This window comes from Olea europaea, chromosome 15 (genome assembly GCF_002742605.1).
Source record: "Olea europaea var. sylvestris chromosome 15, O_europaea_v1, whole genome shotgun sequence".
In the NCBI taxonomy this organism is placed as follows: Eukaryota; Viridiplantae; Streptophyta; class Magnoliopsida; order Lamiales; family Oleaceae; genus Olea; species Olea europaea.
The window spans coordinates 5,591,469-5,611,665 of record NC_036251.1 but is presented as its reverse complement, the minus strand read 5'-3'; the positions used below and the strand labels follow the sequence as shown (position 1 = coordinate 5,611,665).

Below are 20,197 nucleotides of genomic sequence, written 5' to 3'. Positions count from 1 at the left end.
TCCCAGCTATCAAAGGCAAGACAAAGTTTTCTACTTTATCTCTACAGACACATTGTCCTAATTCTCAAATATTTACTAAGAATATCGAAACAGACCAAGAATTCAACTAACAATAATAATGTTTGGATTGTGATCATAGTTGTATATGATTTTTACGTGACAAATTAAGAATAATTGCAAGTAATTGTGATTTAGAACATAATTACAAATATAACCTTGATTGTAATTTCTTTTACATTTTCATTGTTGAAACTTGATATTAATTTATCCAAAATGAAATTTAGAAGAATTGAGAATAAAATATAGAACATTCTATGGAAGGATATAATTAAAATTTTCATTGCATAATAATATTACTCACAACTCAATAAATAAACTAAGGGCACGCTTGGCATAGTTCTTGTTTTTGCTTTTGCATCTTATAGAAGAATTTTTGAAAAAAACTATCTTAATTTTTGTTTGAAAACTAAAATTTAAAAATACTTTCAATTTCGAAAGTGCTTTTAGAGGAAGTCACAATAGATCAACTTTCTCTAAAAACTCTTTTAACTATCGAAAGTACTTCAACAAAACTAGTCAAATGGATCCAAAAACAGGTTTCGAGTGCTCAAAGCTTCTTTTGACTTTTCAAAAGTCATGTCAAATGTACCCTAATTCAAACGTGATCTTTAAGAATTTCGATGTCCTTCATTTACACATAATTGAGGGTAGAGAGTATTTGAAGACTCAACTTTACACTAATGGCTTTACAACAAAGAGAAGAATTGATACCAACTTTGCATATTGTAAAAATTAAAACAATCAACTTGCGTTCTTTTAAATGGTATCAACTGCCATAATTACTAACTAATTTCTATGATAAGATACATGAAAATCGATTCAATATAAGCTAAAGTTAAATATAAATGTCAAACATTGCACAGTTTCGATAGGAATATGCTTTTCTCTATATGATAACATATATAATAAAAACTTCATCCAAAAGCAATACAAATTTTGATTGTAAAATTGTTTTTCATCGCCAAAAAATTTGATTTCACGCTGAGCTCACTTCTACGTGGATTCTACAATCAACAAGATATAAAATATTAAGATTGGCTCTTACATCTCCTAGAAGTTTAAATTCTCCTACAAAGACCAAGAGAAGTGATTATTAATATTGAATTGATTATTAACCTAATAAATGGATGATCTATTTGGGCTAACAACATTTCACGACACACTGAGTAATTTCTCAAAATTCATATTTCAAAGTTAGGACCGTTTGGTGAGTGTGGAATTGAAAATTGCCTCTTGCAGGCCCTTTTTCTATAATATTATCGATTACCTTTTTTTTTTATTAATTTATAACTATAGATATCCAAATCAGTTTACGCACATCTCAACTAATCTCACGAGATCCTAAAGTTTACAGCCGAATACTCACCTCAGTGAGGGACTCGCTTGACCACTGAACTATCCCTCGGGGTTATATTATCGATTACTATTTTTTTTTTCCATCTAAAGTCTTGGTACCTTGTGAGAATCTTTAATTCATACACTATTTTGGTTATTACATTACTCCTTTCATCGAGTCCTTTTAAAGCCAATCTAAATGTGTTTAATTCATATTTTGACCCTCACGTTATTTGTTAGCCCAATCCACCAACTCTAGTCCCCTATTAGTATTGGCGCACACATTTGCTAATCGAACCTTAGAATAAGAATCCTCGTATAAACCAAATATAAAGCGAACATAGCAATGAAAATGGAAGTAGAGATACAATTAACCTTCATGACAACTCCAGAAAATATAGTTTCGATAGCAAACGTCAATCTGTCGATATCTTTCTCAATCCCCTCAAAAAACACAGCCTTCTATTACGTGCCGTATTGGCCCCACAACAAGCCATCAATATTCAAGCAAACTCAACAGACACTGTGATTTATCATAATGTAATGCTGGTCGACTGTACCCAGGCAGGACTTAACATCCGAAGACCGAAAATGTACAAATGCATGATGATACCCTTTGCCAATTGTTTCAACTTCAGAATCCTACATTATCAAAAACTGTAAAACATCATTATAATATTGTTCCTGGAAGAAAGACCGTGCATGTAATGTATGTAGTTAATGTATACAAAATCAAAAAGATAAGAGAAATGTTTGGAAAAGGGAGTAGCAGCAGCACCATGGATTCATGAAAATTAACTAAAGGTAGGACGACGCATTTCAAGACTTGAGAAAATGATGTACAAAGCTGCGAAACGAAACTAAAAAATAAGATTAAGGGCCTGCATGGGTGTTCTTTTATGACCTGTTTTAGGTGGCACCATTTATGAGAGAGAAAAACAGGTGCTTGCTAGTTTTTATTTTTTTGGATGGTTTAAAAACCACCCAAAATTGGTGTGTAGTGTAATTTTGACGAGCCTTTTCTCACTCTCTTCTAATTTTACCCTTCATAAAATGATTATTTCCAACCAACATATTTTGTTCAAAACTAATTTGTAAATAAAAATATTAACTAAAAAAATTATTTATAAGCAACAAAATTACATTATAGTTAAAAAATTAATTATAAGTAAAATATTACTTCTAAGATAAAAAATCACTTTTATATAAAAATTTGTTAATAAAGTAAAAATACTACTAATAAGATAACAAATACTAACTTAAAATTTTAAGTAAATATTTAACTTTTTAATTTAAATATTAACTTATATATAAAATATTACCTATAAGTAAATTATCACTTGAGTATATATAAAAATAAATAAATAAAAATCATACAAGAAACTTTAAAAGGAAAATTTCACAGAGAAATACAAGTAATTTTATTCTTTTAAAAAACTTTCAAAACCAATGAATAATAAACTTCGAGTATAAGTTGAAACTGTTTCAAAAACAACTGCTAAAATCATTCAAAATCGATCAATTCATAAACGCACAAAATCGGTACTTTAACAAAAACTCATAAGTCATAACGGGTCCCAAGCAGGCCCTAAATCTAAAGAATCATAGCTCACAATGTGCATTTACAATTGAAATCCAACATAATAAGTAGGAGAAAATGAAAGTTCACTTTGAGCTATCAAATAAATACAGGACACATGGGGCAGATTGCTGGAATAAAAGCCACAATGACTTGCCTAGTTGCCTTTGTACCATAAAAATGTGGCCGCCATCTGTTTTTCTAAGACAAATCATGATGAATATGCAAGTATCCTAGCAATAAAAATCTACTATATAAATAATGAAGAGCGTCTAACTTAGCAGTACAAAAATATTACCATCTAGGATAATATCAAACATTTCATGGGTGAAAACAGAAATTTATAAAATGTTTCAATGGAAAATCACAACAATCCTATTATTAGAACTAAAATATTTTTCCTTATCTTTTACTCACCCTGCTGATATTGCAGTCGAATTCAATTCAGTTTAGAGTTAGAATATCTGACATCCTGATGCATTTTGTGCATCAAAAATCTAATATAATATAATAACAAAACACCATTTTGACATTGAAAAGAAGGAGCATAAAATGCTAATCACATCTAGATTAATATAAGTAAAATTTTGTTTAGCAAATCCACCAAATTTAATGAATCATAATATCATATTTTACAACTGTCATGCTACATCAACAAACTTTATCGCAATGATAATGCAAGGAACAGTGAGATGAAGATCAATATCTATTTGCCAGAGTGCCTTTTATTCATTCAACTTAGTCATCACCCTGTCCTCGAACAAGTACAATTTGCTCTCAAGACAAACCTAACCATTGTAGTCAAATCTTATTCTCATTTTTATGTCACTTCCCTTTTTTTTTTAATGGACAGGGGCATTGAATAAGCAAACCTTACATATGTTTAAAATATCCTTTGATTGGAAAAGTGAGTGCATGGCGAACAAGAAATTTGAAGCTTTTGAACATTGGGCCAAAATATTTTGTTTGTCCCCTAAGATGATTTTTTTTTTTTTTTTTTTAATTCCAATAGTAATGGGCAAGAATATAATGTCAATTTTATTTTATTTTTTAGATTCCAATAGGAAGAGATTTATAAAATATGTGAACTCTACTAGTTTCTCACATGATTCTCAGCTGAAAATCTGTTGTTAGAGCATGTGGCAATTATCACAGCACAGTCGATGCCCATAGTAGCTATCACAGCATGCAACTTCAATAATACCTTTTCAATATGATATGACATCATTTTATCTTCTAATTTTTAGGAGTTTATTTTGAAACATTATTTTAAAAGATATCACCTTTAAACAATAAGAAACATGATCACCATTGCATTGGTCAAATGAATATTGCAGGACATATCTCTACCCAGAATGCTTGACTTCTTAGCAACAAACCAAGAATACAATAATTCATCACAGGATCTACGATAATCAGATTGGTCTTTGCAATGTTAATGCACGTAGAGGCAAAAAAGAACTGACAAGGCGAGGTATCGGATAGTAATGCAAACCTACAATATGTATGTCCAAAAACATGCAGCTCAAAGGTAAAAACGAGTAATGATACACATCATAGTTAATAGTAAATTTAACTTTTCCCCTTTTTAGTGCATGGTCAATTGATTCCATAAACACTATTCTAAGCCACCTCAATTTTAACAAAACAGTTAAAAAATATATGTTAATACCTCATAAACAAACAATAAATGCAAAGAAGTAACAGATGAAACAACAAAACTTACCATAAAACGGCTAGTTTCTTAAACTATGGTAAGATTGTAAGAGTTGCAAAGTTGAAGTAATGCAGCTTGATTTGCCGGCTCAAGATTTTCATTAATGATCCGCGGGTATGTTCCAGGTGAATGAGCAGAAAGATTTGCCAAAGATGCAACCAAAAATTGCTTTGGATCGTTGATTTCTGGCAGAGGATCCTCTTCTCTCCTCCCAGCATTGTACAGGTTAACGTAAGTGGTATTATAACCCACAGTCTCACCAAAATCTGGAACATCAGTCTCCTCTTCCACTCTTTCCTGTTCTGGGCATGATAGAAGAGTAACAATGCTGTCCAGCATTTTCCCCCAAAGCTTGGAATCCGATGGCGTCACTGATTCACATATAAGTCTGGCAGAAGCAACTGAAGTTAATTTAAGCTCAAGTGAACCTGTGATCAGCTTGAGATTGGGTATCCAAAACTGCTCTAAAATTGTACGTGTGGCAAGAGAGACAACCAAATAGATAGCACAGTCCTTGTGTTTCCAATTTGCAGCTGGATTCTCAGAAAATGAGGCCAAAAGCAACTGTATCTGAGCTGCTACCTTCTCAGTGACATTCTCCTTGTAATTCATAGCAATCCCCTTAAGAAGTTCACAAGCAATTCTCCTTCTCGTGTCAAGATCACTCCCTTCCATATCCCTTCTTATGAACTCTACATAATTCATCTCAACAGCATTCATCGAGCCTACAAGGTTTTGAGAACCATGCTTGACCAGAAAAAGTGACATAAATATCACAAGAGATTTGATATACTTCACTGTTCTGTTATGCTGGAGCCGATTAAACAGAGCAACCCAAATGTGGCTAATGTAGGCTGAGATCACATCATACCCAAGGTTCTCAATCACGGTGTTTAGCACATAAAATCCTTGTTCATCAGAATGAGGAGACAAAACTAATGTATTGAATATACCAAGGACATTAGATAATCTCCCTTGCTGGTTCAGCTCATGTGGAGCCTTTCTAAGGAATGCTTGAAGCAAACGCACAAGGGCAGGGACATTTGCAGACTTTTTCCATGATTCGGGTAAAAGAAGTATTGCAAAGATCTCCATATAATTCCCAGGCAAAGGAGGCCGATTCAAGTCAACAAGCTGAGCTAGCAGCTGGAATGCATAAGGAAAGAACTCTGTCACATCTCTAGATAAGATCATCTGCAGGCTGGGGAGAAGGCTTGTTTCAAACGCAGATATGAGAGATGGATCCTGCTCACAGGCCCGTCTGACAAGAAGAGCCACAGATTCAAACAGATAGTGGTTAAAAATAGGATTCTTTGGGTTCTCACAGACTTTATTCAGAACAGTTGTCAGGCCATTGATGCAAGGTAAAGCAACGTCACGAGAAACATTAGCAACCCCAAGAACTCTCATTATACACTTCATCACATACTGATTCTCCTCAGATTCTGACTTCTGTAAAGCATTAAAAAGGTTTGTCATCAAGACAAGCAAAAATGGACCAATGTCCATTGCTGAGTATCTCGCCCTTCCACTTTCATCTTTGACCATCAACAGTTTCTCAATACAGCTGGCAGCATAAGAATGGACCACATTCGACTCTGAACCAAGGAAGCGAACAACATCAGGTAGCAAAGCCATTGCAATAGGTTTGGAGATCTGATTCCTAAACATGGTGAAAAACTTCAATGCACCAGCCTTCAACATAGGAAACCCGTCCACATCCTGACTTTGCAGCTCTGGCACAATGACAGACCCAAAAAAGCTTTCAACATTAACAAGATCAGTGGAAACAGAACTTCCGCTTGCCTTCTTTGTGGCAAGAGAGACAACCAAATAGATAGCACAGTCCTTGTGTTTCCAATTTGCAGCTGGATTCTCAGAAAATGAGGCCAAAAGCAACTGTATCTGAGCTGCTACCTTCTCAGTGACATTCTCCTTGTAATTCATAGCAATCCCCTTAAGAAGTTCACAAGCAATTCTCCTTCTCGTGTCAAGATCACTCCCTTCCATATCCCTTCTTATGAACTCTACATAATTCATCTCAAACAACTCCTCATCCTCATCCCTTAGCATCACATTAGGAATCACGATACTCTGACAAATCTGCTGCAAAATGTCATCCCTAGCAAACAAAGTATGGTGAACGCTAGCACTAACAATGGTCAAAAACTTAATAGCAGTTACAGTTAACCTTTCCCGACTAGAAGCAGCAGATGCAACCACCAAAAGAGCCCACACTGCCTCCACAAAACCACTCAAATATTTCTGAAACAAGTCCTCTTCTTTCTCCATATAGAGACTAATATTCTCACATACAGCAGCTCGTAACTCATCGACCAACGCAAGCCCATCATTTCCACTGTCCTCGAGAGCAGGGTACTTTACAGTCAAATATTTCTTGAACTCAATCATCCACTCTTCCATATGGTCCTCAAAAAACTCGGGCAACTCCATAAAATTCAGGGAATAAAATATCCTACAACACAACCTCTGAGACTCTATGTAGGGCTTAAGGGAATTTGCATTAGCAGCACCAGATGTACTTACCTGATCTAACAAACTTGCAGTACGTTTAAATACTTCCAACAATGGTTTTGCAAAGTTATCAAGACAATATTTCAAATCAAGCAACAACTCATTGGTCTTAAACTGATACCTAAATTTCTTAAACAACGAATTAATGGTTGTCAAAACCCCACTTACAGAAACATAATCATTGGCCTGGCTTAACCCATCGAGAGTCTGGACAAGCTCCGGCAATAACGTAGGCCAAGCTTTGGGGAAATCATGTTTCCCAATTATGGCCAGGGCTTCACTGAGCTGTGCTTGGATTTTGGGGGACGAATTCACCATTAGAGTTACAATTAACGATTTGATTTGCTCCTTTTCTGGGTCAGGAATAGTGTGGGTTTGAGCAATGGACGGATCAGTGGTATGCGGGGCCCAGCGCGCCTTGAGGGTGTTCTTGAAGTTGACTGCAGCAGACTGACGGATCTGCTCGTCCACGGAGGGTTCAGCAACAAGCCGGAGCACTGCAAGGCCGTAATTAGGCTTATCGGTAGCCTCTGCCAGCGCCGCCTCTGCACGGCGGCGGGGCTCAGGGAGTGGGGATAGGGTGTTGAGGAAACATTGTGATAGAAATTGTAAGGTCTCAGGGTTCCACTCCATTTTTATCTCAACTTCACTGCCTGAGTGCCAATTTTAGAATTAGGGTTTTAGTGAAATATTAAAGGTATTACTTAAATCAAATTACAGCTACAGATTTGATTGTACGTATTTATTCTGCAAATATGATGAAGATATATGCGAGTGTAAGAAAATGTAGAGAGAGAAAGTGAAGATTACCTGAGATATAGAGAGAGACGAATTTGCTCACACGCACTGAAAATTTGAACAAGAGGGTGAAAAGGAGGGATGTAGAGAGAACGACATGCTGTTGAGTAGTAGTATAGATTTATGGGCCTAAAACTTGAAATGGATTGGGCTTCAAAATTAGCCCATTGAGCTATTGCATTACTATGTGAATGTGAAAATTATACCAATACATGGTTTTTAAATTCTCAATTCAAAAATCAGATCGAAATTTTTTTTGCTCAAAAATCAGATAATTTAAATTTCATAATATTATAAAATTAAATTAATTTAACTCAACAAACATGCACATACCTACTCCTACACCCATCCCCATCCCCATCCCCATCCCCATCCCCAACCTTACATAACCCTAATTCATCTTTTACTTTTTCATTTTCCATGCCACACTCACCCAATACCCAACATTGGTGATAGGAGCATCACCAGTGACAGACGCATCAATTGTGCAATCTGTTTTCTGTCATCGCGATCTCTTTTATTTTTTCGTCTTCTGCATCTGTTGTTTGTCGTTCACAAGCATTGTTGCTCACATTTTGCAGCAGCTGTGCGCGAGCGGTGTTGATGGTGGCGTTGGTGGTGCAGAGGCGATGTTGGTGGTTCATATAAGAGTAGGCAGTGCTATTTGGGTGTTGGCATTATGGTGGTAGTGGCGTTGGCATTGGTGTTTTGTGGTGGTGTTGGCATTGGTGTTTTGTGGTGGTGTTGGCATTGGTGTTTTATGGTGGTGTTGTTATTATAGTGGTAATGGCTGTGGTGGCGACGACGATAACAATTGGGTGGTAGCATGGTGGTGGTGGAGGGGGACGAAAAGTTTGCAATCAATTATTGAGGTGTTGTTACTAATAAATTTATGAGAAGTAAATAATATGTGACCTAGAAGAATGTGTAATTGTAACTAAATTTGAAAATGTGACTCAGAATTTGGTAAGTTGTAACAAATTAATTCTATAATCTGTGATTCAAAAATAATTTATGATCAAATAATTTGATAACTTGTGATTAAAAAATGATCCCCGGCTTATAGTTTTTGATTTGTAATCGAAAAATAAGTTGTAATCAAAAATTAATTTATGACTAATTGATTAGATATTTTGTGATCGTTAAATAAGTTGCGACTTGTAAAATTTGTAACCAATAAATAATAAGTGACTATTGATTTGATAAATTTATGATCAATGAATAAGTTGTGACATATAAAACTTTTTATTTGTAATCGTGAAACAATTTGATACCTATAGAATTGTGACCTTAATATATTTAATTAATAAAATATATGCTTAATTAATTAGTTTATAAATAATTTTTTTTTAAATCTGATTTTTTATATTTTCAATTTTTTTTTTTTAAATGTGTGATACTTAAATTTTTTTCCATGTAAATACGCTTATTTTCTCTATACATTTTGTAATGGCAGAGCTAGATGGACTAACATGGCACATGTTTTTAAGTTAAATGACCAAAAAATTGTATTTTAAAGTTTAGAGACCTTTTGGTGCACGCTTTTAAGGAGCAGCTAGGTTTTTTTGAAACGAAATTAATTGCGATCATAAGTAATTTTGTGTGCCAACATATCATTTTCGTGAGCTGGAGATGCACAGACAGACTGGGAGGACTAATTGGGTATAAGTTGTTATGTTGAAGGACTAAAAATTTTAAGTTATAAAGTTTAGGGACTTTTTTGTGCGCCATTTATTGCCATCTTTTCTGTAATTAGGCGCATTGACTCGAACATACGATTGAGTAATATGTCTATGAATTGGAAAATGTCTTTTTGTTAGAAGTGATAAGAGAAAAATGCTTCTTACATCAACTTTAGTTTATTGTTGGTAGCTTAAATGACACCAAATAATTTTGAAACCATTTAATTCACAGATTAAATCTCATCTGCTTGAGTGAAGAAAGAAAATCCTTATGTACTTTAGGGTTAAATTGAAATCTACTTATCTATTTTCTCTGATTTGGATTCTTGTTTCTGACTATGGGGTGGAATTAGGGCTTGTGAGATTCATAAAGCTCAAAAACTTATTTTGGTATGTAGTCTAATCTTTTGCTTTATAAGCATGGACCTGAATATGCTGAGCAAAAGGTTCAAGGTCTCTCCTATGTGAGAATTTTGATAGGTTTTACTGACTTATTTAACATCAGTAGTACTTGACACGGGCCTAGTTTCAACACCCTCTAGCCATGAATACTCCAATTTTGCTCGTGTTACCTTAATGTCATTTCATGAAATTGTCGAGTCTTGAACCAAAGTTCTATCTGGAGGCCTTTGAATCAGCAAGTAGACAAATGGATTCTTTATATAAAAATAAAGCGAGTTCGAGTAGCTAATACCTAAAGAAACTTTATGCAGATGTTAGTGGCTTTATTAGATAAAAGGGCGTGATACTCGATTTGATTCCTCTATTTTAAAGCCACGTAAGTGGCATAGCTATGCAGAGAGTTGGAACAATTTTTTTTACAAGGTGATTTTAGAAGAAATCATCTTCATGAGACAAATTGAGGGTTTTGTCAAACCTGGTAAGAAATATTGTATGGTTTGAAACAATCTTCAAGACAATGATATAAGTAGTGATCAATGTCTATATTAGAAGATGAGAAAGAAGTAATGAAATTAATACCTTACTGATCGAATGATTCAGTTTCTCTCTCATATGAGAAGTTTAATAGGATTCATAGATTCTCAATGGACTCTGATTTGTTCGTTTATATTACCTATATTGTAACCTTACATTTGAAGATTATAGTACAGCGGAACATGAAACAAATTCTGGTGTCCTCTCAAGTACTGATCCATTGTGAATGCGTTGCTACAATATAATGATCAATTAAATGTATTGATTGATGCAATTTCTCCTTCCTCTTCTTCTCTGAAACTTGTTCACCCTCTCTCTAGCAATTTGGTCAAAAACAATGATCACAATGATCAACCTTACGCAAGCATTGTGCTTCAACAGCGACAAAGGTAGAAAAACCTCTAGGCTTTATGACTAGGAAGGAGGCTTGTTGCACATATTAATGCATTCCTAAGGTTACGTTTCACAATCAATAAATAGTTCAAGGTTTATGCATCAACATGCTATTGGCTAATGGAAATTAACATTTTGAGGTGACAACCTGACTTTTCAACCCAACTTTCGAATAATTTAGTCTCAATAATGAAGAATTATTCTTCTTGACCAAGGCCACACTCCCTGCCAATGGAGGGGGACACCCCTCCCAACAAGAAAATTCAGGGCCCTAGCTAAGCAGCATGACTCCAATAATGAATGGGTTTGTGAAAATTATTATAGGACACAATTCCTAGAATAGGACTATCAAACAATTTTCATTAAAACCGCAAAAAATCACTGAACCTCCGAAGCAATGGGGTTGTTCCAGGAGGATCAACTTGCCATTGAGCACAATAATCTAGTGCGTGTTAGGAGTATGACTCAAATATGAGTCTTTTGAAGAGGCATATTCGACTTGAACTAGGAGAATATTAACATAGGGTTTAAGGAAACTAAGTTGAATAAAGAAACAAAATCCTGTTGAAATTGGGTCTCTTAATTGTAATATATTTTCTTGCCTTTTAGAACTCTTCTAGGGTTAGCCTATAAATACGAGGCTTCTCTGGTCAATTTGTAGAGAGAGTAACATAGAAGTAGTATTACTAGTTTGTCTTGTATTATCCATATTGTTGAATTAATAATCATCGTTCCTCTGCGTTAATTCATTTATGTTTTCTTTACTTTTAAACCTTGGTTTTCGTGGTGTAATCTAGTATACATGAATATTTTCCTTAAATCTCATTCTTTATAATCCGATTTGGAGTCAACGTGTGTTATTGAAGCTTTTGCCCCCAACGAGTGGTATTAAAGCTTAGTTCCTTTCGTAGATTGGTTGAGATTTTTTGGGGATGGTTGGGTTGAAGTATGATATTCCGTAACTAGATCGCAATACAAGATTTTCTTTGTGGCAAGTAAAGATGATGGCTGTTTTGACGCAATTGGATTTGGATGATGTGTTGTTGAGTTTTGAGAAGATGCCAGCCGATTGGACAATAGAGGAGAAAGAACGGAATGATCGAAAGGTTTGTGTCGTTGATTCATCTTCATTTATCCAACAATATTCTACAGGATGTCTTGAAGGAGAAGACGGCTGCTACTTTGTGGTTGAGACTAGAGTAGTTATGTATGACTAAAAGTCTTATTAGTAATTTGGCTTTTAAACAGAAGTTGTATTTTCATCGCATGGCGAAAGGAGGATTGTTGGAAGATCACATTGCCGTGTTCAAGAAAATAGTTGCAGAGCTGAAGACGTTGAAGGTTAAGTTCGATGAAGAGGATCTTCTCTTGATCCCGTTGTGTTCGCTGCCTAAGTATTATGCGTCGTTTCGGAATACTATCTTGTATAGTCGAGATACTTTGACTATAGAAGATGTATATGATGCTTTATACTCTAAGGAGAAAATGAAACATTTAGTTGGAGCTACATCAAGGGATGGGGAAGCTCTTGTATCTCACGGCGGTCGACAAAGAGGCCGATCGAGAGTTAGATTTAGCAACGTAACATGTTACTACTGCAAAAGGAAGGGACATATTCGGAAGGATTGCGATATGTTGCAGGCTAAAAGTGATTTAGCTGCAAATCATAAGGTACAACCTTTAAATTCAGACGAAACCAATGTAGTTGAGAATTGTTCGGGTAGCGAAGAGGTAATGTTGATCGTGGTATCTGATATGGAGTCTAGGTTTGATGAGGAGTGGATTCTTGATTCAGCATGTTGGCACCATATATGTTCCGATAGGAATTTATTTCAGACATACGAGGCTATTCAGCAAGGCGGAGTTATAATGGGAAACAACCAATCTTGCGGTATTGCTAGGATCGGTCGAATTAGATTGAGGCTGTGGAATGAAACATTTAGAACAATTGATCAAGTTCAACATATTCCTGACCTAAAAAGGAATCTCATTTCACTAAGTACCCTAGATGTAAAAGGGTATAAATTCTCTAGAGGAGGTGGAGTCTTGAAGGTCCGAAAAGGAGTCCGAGTTGTACTGGAGGGACGAAAAAGATCCCAGATGTACATTATGTAGGGGAGTGTAGAACCAATTAAGAGGAGAGATTTGGACAAGTTTAGTACCGTGGTGGAAGTTCAGTTTGGTACAGTATCTCTTGTGTTGGGTCGATTTAGAACAGTGCTAGGGAGAGCATTGGTGATTCCACTTTGGCACCAATTTCAACGAGTACACTGTGTTCAGTTGTTGGGGTAAGACTCATTGAGTATAGGTACCGTGGTGCCAGCAATGTCTGGAATGCTTCTAGGGACGTTGAAGGCGACAATTCCAGCAAGGGGCCTCCGTTCAAGCATTTGTTTTGGTTCTTGCTACAGGGTGTGCTTCGACCCTGTGTAATCAATATTAATTCTTTTGTGGAATTGGGAACCCTTGGGATTGGGTTCGGGTGTCGGTTGTGGATGCCGAGCAGAGGACGAGTGTTTGGTTTAGATGGAGTGGTTACTGTTTTGAGGAGATTCGGCCAATTAATTTCGATGCAGATGAATTTGAAATCTAGGAGTTTCGTTTGTTGCACCGAAATTTGAGTTAAAGTGGAGATTGTTAGGAGTATGACTCAAATAGAAGTCTTTTAAAGAGACGTATTCGACTTGAACTAGGAGAATATTAACATAGGGTTTAAGGAAACTAAGTTGAATAAGGAAACAAAATCCTGTTGAAATTGGGTCTCCTAATTGTAATATATTTTTTCTGCCTTTTAAGACTCTTCTAGGATTGACTTATAAATACGAGGCTCCTCTTATCAGTTTGTAGAGAGAGTAACATAGAAGCAGTATTGTTAGTCGGTCTTGTATTCTCCATACCATTGAATTAATAAACATCATTTCTCTGCGTTAAACCCTTTGTGTTTTCTTTACTTTTAAACCTTTGTTTTCGTGGTGTGATCTAGTATACTTAAATATTGTCATTAAATCTCGTTCTTTATAATCCGGTTTGGAGCCAACGTGTGTTATTGGAGCTTTCGCCCCCAACAGTACGATCAGTTATAACAGTATTCTGTTAAATCATATCGTGTGACGTGAGTTATTAAATAAAAAAAATTGCCATATTCATCTTATACTTTTGCTAAATGCACGCAAAGAAAATCAAACATAATGCAAGTGTTACATTCTCTCGACCACTTCAATTAAAATAGATAGTACTTCATACAAACTAATCATACATTCTTAATTGTTTTTTTTTTTTCCCAATAGCTTAGAATAAGAAATTCTTATAATTATTGATTATATTAAAATTGATTAATCAAATACTTTCCTCGCTCTATTAAACTCATTGCTACATTTTTGAATGATATATTTATTTGTATTCGGTAAATACGACACATGTGTATAAAAATAAAAAGGGAGTTTACTAGCATTCAATTACTCGAAACATTATGCACTCAGCTGCAAAAAATTTATTACTTTTTAACATAACTATATATGTATATGTATATTTAGAAATGATATTCTAAGTACCAATGACATAACACATCAATTACTTGGTGAATCATGTCATCAATGTCTAGTGCTTGAGAAATCATTTTCTATATATCTATGCATTTTATTTATATGTATATTATGAATTATAGATATGGTAGTATTACAATATTTCTTCGCAGTTAATGGAGGTGGCGCAGCCGGGGAAAACCTCTGAGGAAGAATTCCAACACCATACCTCTGATAAATAGCCACCATAAGTATCTGTCCCATTATGTTCTATCAGCTCTGGCAGCTCTATCTCAGCCCAGAAATCATCTCCTCTGCCGTCATGCAAAACTTCAACTTTTTCCGCCACCATCTTGGCCGCTAATGTCGCGGCGGCTTGAATATCCTTGGTCGTGCTAGTCAAGGGTCGGGGCAAGTGCTCAATTTCATTGGGAAAGTTGAGTTGAGCCTTGTGTCCTTTAAGACAATATGCAGCTACATCATATGCCCTAGCTGCCATTTCTGGAGCTGGGAAGGAACCTAGCCATATTCGAGTTTTTTTACGCGGTTCTCGAATTTCGGACACCCATTTCCCCCACCTTCTTCTACGAACACCATGGTAGACTGGATGCCGAGTTCCGCTACTTTGTTTAGTGCATTTTTCCACGGCGGAGGTGGTGGTGAAAGTGGTGGAGCTGTGAAGAGATGGTGTTATTTCATGTTCATGGCATGGTGGTGGTTGCTCCATTATACAAAAGAGTTGGCTTTTGGGTATGATACTTAAATATTTATGTCCATATTGGACCTACCAAAATTTTATGACCAATGTGCCCGTCCACAAATAAAATGCTACACATCACTAGTAGATATATAAGAATAATTTAATAAACATCGATGTGCATCTTATATTAAGCATCGGTAGCGTGTCATATAAATCTATTAGTAGATCTTTAATTAATCTAACTCAGATGTTGTAGCCCACCGTAAGTTTATTCACCAATGAATTTATATGACACGCCATCGGTGTTTAACCTAAAATAAGCATTGATGCTCATTAGATCATTTCCGAATAGATATATGTAACATTTTACTACCGCGAAGTCGGCATTAGTGTCGTTTTTGCCTCCACGTGCAAATCTATGGACCTGGCTTGGTTGTGATTAATATTGACAATGACAAAACTAACCCTTGATGTAGACTTGTTGGGTTGTCATTGGTCATTGCTTTAAAGTTTTCTGGTAAGAAAAGTTCACATGTAGAGGGCAACACGGGATGATTGTGACCATTTTTGTTTTTTGTAGGATGTTTTCACATATTATTTAGGGAAAATCAGAACCATTGATGGTGAAATGTGATAAAATTTGAAACAAAAAAGAGGGTTTTGCTGCACTTTGTTGCTGTTTTCCTTTCTTAGTGACCAGAATGAATGAATCTAATAAAAAGTTACAATAATTGGTCGTGAATTACGGTTTCTATACATTTTTCACATGAAAGTTTTACTATTCTAGTCAATTCTTAAATTATGATATGGAGAAAGTCACACTATCCAACAATGAATGCCAGTATGATCGGGGAAGGTGGCCCTAATTCAACATGTTTTGAGCTTCACCTAAACTATGCTTTTTATTAAATTCCATTTCTTTATATACCTAAACCAGAATTTGAGCGTGTAATACCAAGATGATTAGGACACCTGCAAGACCTCATATTGATTTTAGTGGGAGGATGTGTTTTGAAATTTTTATTTTTTTTGGATAATATGTTTTAAAAATTAAGAAAAAATAAAACTGGGCCGTATGTGTAAAATTATTTCATGGTAAAATATTTGGTTTAAAATAAATTTTGAAAAAAAAAATGAATTTTTGGAAAAATGGAGACCAAACATGGGCATAATCTGATGATCTTCGTAGTCCTAGTGCAATTGAATAAAAAGAGTAACAATGGGTTTGTGTGTAGTTGGTTGAGATGTAATAGACTAATAGTCAATATGCTCTTGTGATGGTAATCCTAAAATGGTATGCCCTTACTTTGTAGTCAGCTTATCTAACACGAGCTCGAGGTCACAGTCTTGTTCCTAGTGGAATCGCCATAAGCACAGGGTCATACCTCAAAGGTAGTTTCATTGACGCGTAAGCGGCGACTTCAGGTTAGAGGGTCCCCAAGGTTGGGGTATTTTTTTTGTTTTTTATTTTTTTTCCCATTAGGAAATAGTAGGAAAATTTTGGGCATATAAAGAAGAAACTCGAGTTCTTGATCTTATGATGCAAAGCTTGTTAGCTTTTTTATTATTACTATTATCAACCATATTGTAAATTAAAAATAATAATAATTTACTTGTAAATGAATGTTTTGATCTTTATTTTCCTTTTAATGTCATTTGAGTGATCCACCCTTATAATTTTTTATTTGAAAAGTATATTTGATTATACTCAAAGTAATAAAAAATAAGTTTGCCCAAAAAAAAAAAATGACGTAAAATGAAAAATAAATACTAAAGATGCAAGTGCCTTTCCAGTTAGAAATGTCCTCACTCATGAAATAGTATCAATCAAACTCCTTTTGTTTTTGTTACGTCTCTATCTATGATGCTGGCCACTTGGCAATTTAATTTAATATGTAAAAAGTGACGCTGAAGCGGACACTCCACTGTTCCTCACCTATTCTATAAGCCCTTTTTGATGCCCCGCCTAGAACAATTACTATACGAGGCGATGTATCATCCCCTGCAGTGCGTATTCAAGGTGATTGGCATCTGTTCCAAGCCTTGCCTCAACCAAGTTGCACAATGTGTACTGCACCGAGTAGAGTGATTGATGTGATGCTCTACAATGGCAACGCTCAATCAAATCACAACTTTTCAGCTTACGCTCAAGCTATGAAAGCCATATGTGTATGACAATTCAGCTTGATTAGTAAGTTGCTGGAGGAGGTTCTGTATCAAGCATCCAATGAGTCTTGATCACAAGCCCATGATGGTTATGAAGACACAAATTGAGCTTGACCAATAAGCCATTGGGATCAGGTCATATGTCAAACATTCCATGGACATCGGTTCGCTCCTTTGGCTATAACTTATCATGCCTAGTTACATCCAAAGGCAATGAAAAATTGAATGAAACTACAATTTTGTGAAATAGAATGTGATGTTCAAGTATGCAGATAACATACAAGTGAACAAGAGAGGAGCTGAGTTGTGTTGACAGTTGAGTCCTATCGAATTTGGAGGTCATCAACAATTTTCTCTTCCAATATTTAATACAATCATAAATTAGAATAAAATTTTTTAAAAGTAAGATGTTCTTTTAATAATTTTATAGAAGGGTGAAAATTTACTCATTGACATTTTTCAAAGAGGGACCATAGCAAGTTGATGGATTCTCATTTTTGCATTTATGGTGAGACCACAACTATTTATTAAATTTTACTTTACCCCCATATTTTATTCATTTTTTTTTCTTACTGTTACTAATTTCATAAATGACCTCGATAATCGTTGCACCTATCAATCAAGGTCCAATTGTACTTCAAATAGCAAGGATAATTTAGTAGATATATATTTAATCACCATAGAGGTGGATTTAAATCCATTTGAAATATAAAAATAATTAAAAACATATCCCATAATTACCATATTTCAATTGATAAGTTGGGCTAAAACTGCTCGAGGGAAACATGCTTGGGTAGTTACAGAAATACCTTTGATTTTGATGTTGTTGAGTTTTCTTTGTTTTATTACATATGAAATTTCATCTTTAGATTAATAATTTTGAGTTAGTATGTATTGAAATTCAGATTTTTATGAATTCAATTAAGTTAATATGCATGAAAAATCAATTTTGGATCAGTTCAAGCGATGCATGCAAGGTGTTTGTGAAAATGTAAATACAAATATAAGAATAAGAAAAGTATTCTCTATCACTTCTCTTAAAAATGTCGCAGTTTATCTCATTTGAACTTTTTGGATCATTAAAGAGATGCATACATGTGTGTTTATAAAAATTTAAATATGAATATGAATTCAAACCTTATTATAAATTAAAAGGTAAGATAATGTAACATTTTATTTGACCTTCTTACATGAATTAATAGGGTGAAATTTAAAAGTGACAGATTCTATCACTTTTTTAAAAGGAAAAAAAAGTCTCGCACTATTTCATGTATATTCTTTTTGCAGATATGGACAAAAGTAATGCCGTTATCTATTATGGAAAAAAAAAGTGAATATAAAAATAACAAAAAAAAAACGATTGAAATTGTTGTTCCAATAGAATGCGCATGCTACAGCCTTCGTTAAAATGTAAACATTGCCTTTTTTAAGAAGCTAAGTTTTGAATTTGTTAGAAAGAGACTAAATTGTCATTAATTTGAATTCTATCAATAAAATAACTGGTGTATCACTATATTTACATATAAGCTAAATTTTGCAATAATTTTTGGATAATTGGCACAAAACGTCTCTACATTTCAAGGTTTTTGTGAAAAACGTTCCTACCTTTCATTTTTTCGACAATTTCACCCTCATCTTTGCCTTTTATTGCGCAAAACGTCCCTACATCCACTCCCCGTTAAAATGCACTGTTAAATCAAAGAAAATGAGTTTTTTTATTTTCAAAAGGCAAGGGTAAAATTGTCCAAACACATTTGTTCTTCATTGAGGCTTCATTCCCACATTCTTCAAATGTTATGCGTAACTAAAAAGTAATATGAAAATAAATAAAATAATTTGTAAAGAAATATTTCATTCAATACATAAGGAAAAATGATACAAAGGATTATATTTATAGTTGAACTTCATCATGACTACTGTAATGTTTGATTGCTAAAAAAATTTTGGCAACGTATATGAAAAGAATGAATATGTGGTCGATAAAATTGAAATGTTCATCCCAATTTTGTGCTTACGAAGGGTGTAAATAAAGGGTAATGTGAGAAGATGAATTAAAATGTGATTATGTGAATGGACAATGCATAGAAATGGGGAAGATGAGGAAGATAAACGGGTACTCTTCCCAATTTAATGTGAAGTTGAACTTGTGGTAACAATCCCTATCTTTATATTGCCTTGCGCAAAACATTCATACATTTACATTGTTTTGCTAAAAACATCACTACCTTTATATTGTCTTTGCACAAAACATCCCTACCCTTTCATTGCATTTGCGCAAAACATCCCTACCTTTGTTAAAAATTGGGATAACCGTCCAAAATTTTCTTACCTTCGCTCGCTTCAAGAAGCCTCACTGCGTGCTTGTTTTGTGCGGCAACGGCGGTGACGATCGTAGAGGAGATGATGCTAAACGGAATGTACAAAACATGGGTTCCACTAGGTGAAGAAATCGCATCGTCTCCTTTGCTAGAGAATGGGTTGGTGCATAATGAAGGGGCGGGATTGAAGCTAGTGAAGAGAAATGTCTTTGGACGGGTTTTCACAATTTTTAACAAAGGTATGAATGTTTTGCGCAAATACAATGAAATGGTAGGGATGTTTTTTGCAAAACAATGTAAATGTAGGGATTTTTTGCGCAAAGACAATATAAAGATAAAGATTATTACAACAAGTTCAACTTCACATTAAATTGGGAAGAAGACCCATTTATCCTACTCATTTTCTCCATTTATATGTATTGTCCATTCACATAATCACATTTTAATTGATCTTCTC

The 20,197-nt window shown here is 34.8% G+C and overlaps 2 protein-coding genes across 2 annotated transcripts; both read right to left on the bottom strand.

Moving 5' to 3' along the window:
* Positions 1-1,714: 1,714 nt before the first annotated feature.
* Positions 1,715-8,122, bottom strand: LOC111409928 (exportin-2-like). The gene is made up of 4 exons (XM_023040049.1): positions 8,037-8,122; positions 5,388-7,879; positions 4,701-5,204; positions 1,715-2,052 (listed from the first exon to the last, which is right to left on the bottom strand). Exons 2-3 carry the CDS (start codon positions 7,857-7,859, stop codon positions 4,719-4,721), a joined length of 2,958 nt encoding a protein of 985 aa, XP_022895817.1. The 5' UTR covers positions 7,860-7,879; positions 8,037-8,122; the 3' UTR covers positions 1,715-2,052; positions 4,701-4,718.
* Positions 8,123-14,413: 6,291 nt separating this feature from the next.
* LOC111410947 (ethylene-responsive transcription factor ERF023-like) lies at positions 14,414-15,356 on the bottom strand. The gene has a single exon (XM_023041537.1). It carries the CDS (start codon positions 15,281-15,283, stop codon positions 14,711-14,713), a length of 573 nt encoding a protein of 190 aa, XP_022897305.1. The 5' UTR covers positions 15,284-15,356; the 3' UTR covers positions 14,414-14,710.
* Positions 15,357-20,197: the final 4,841 nt, after the last annotated feature.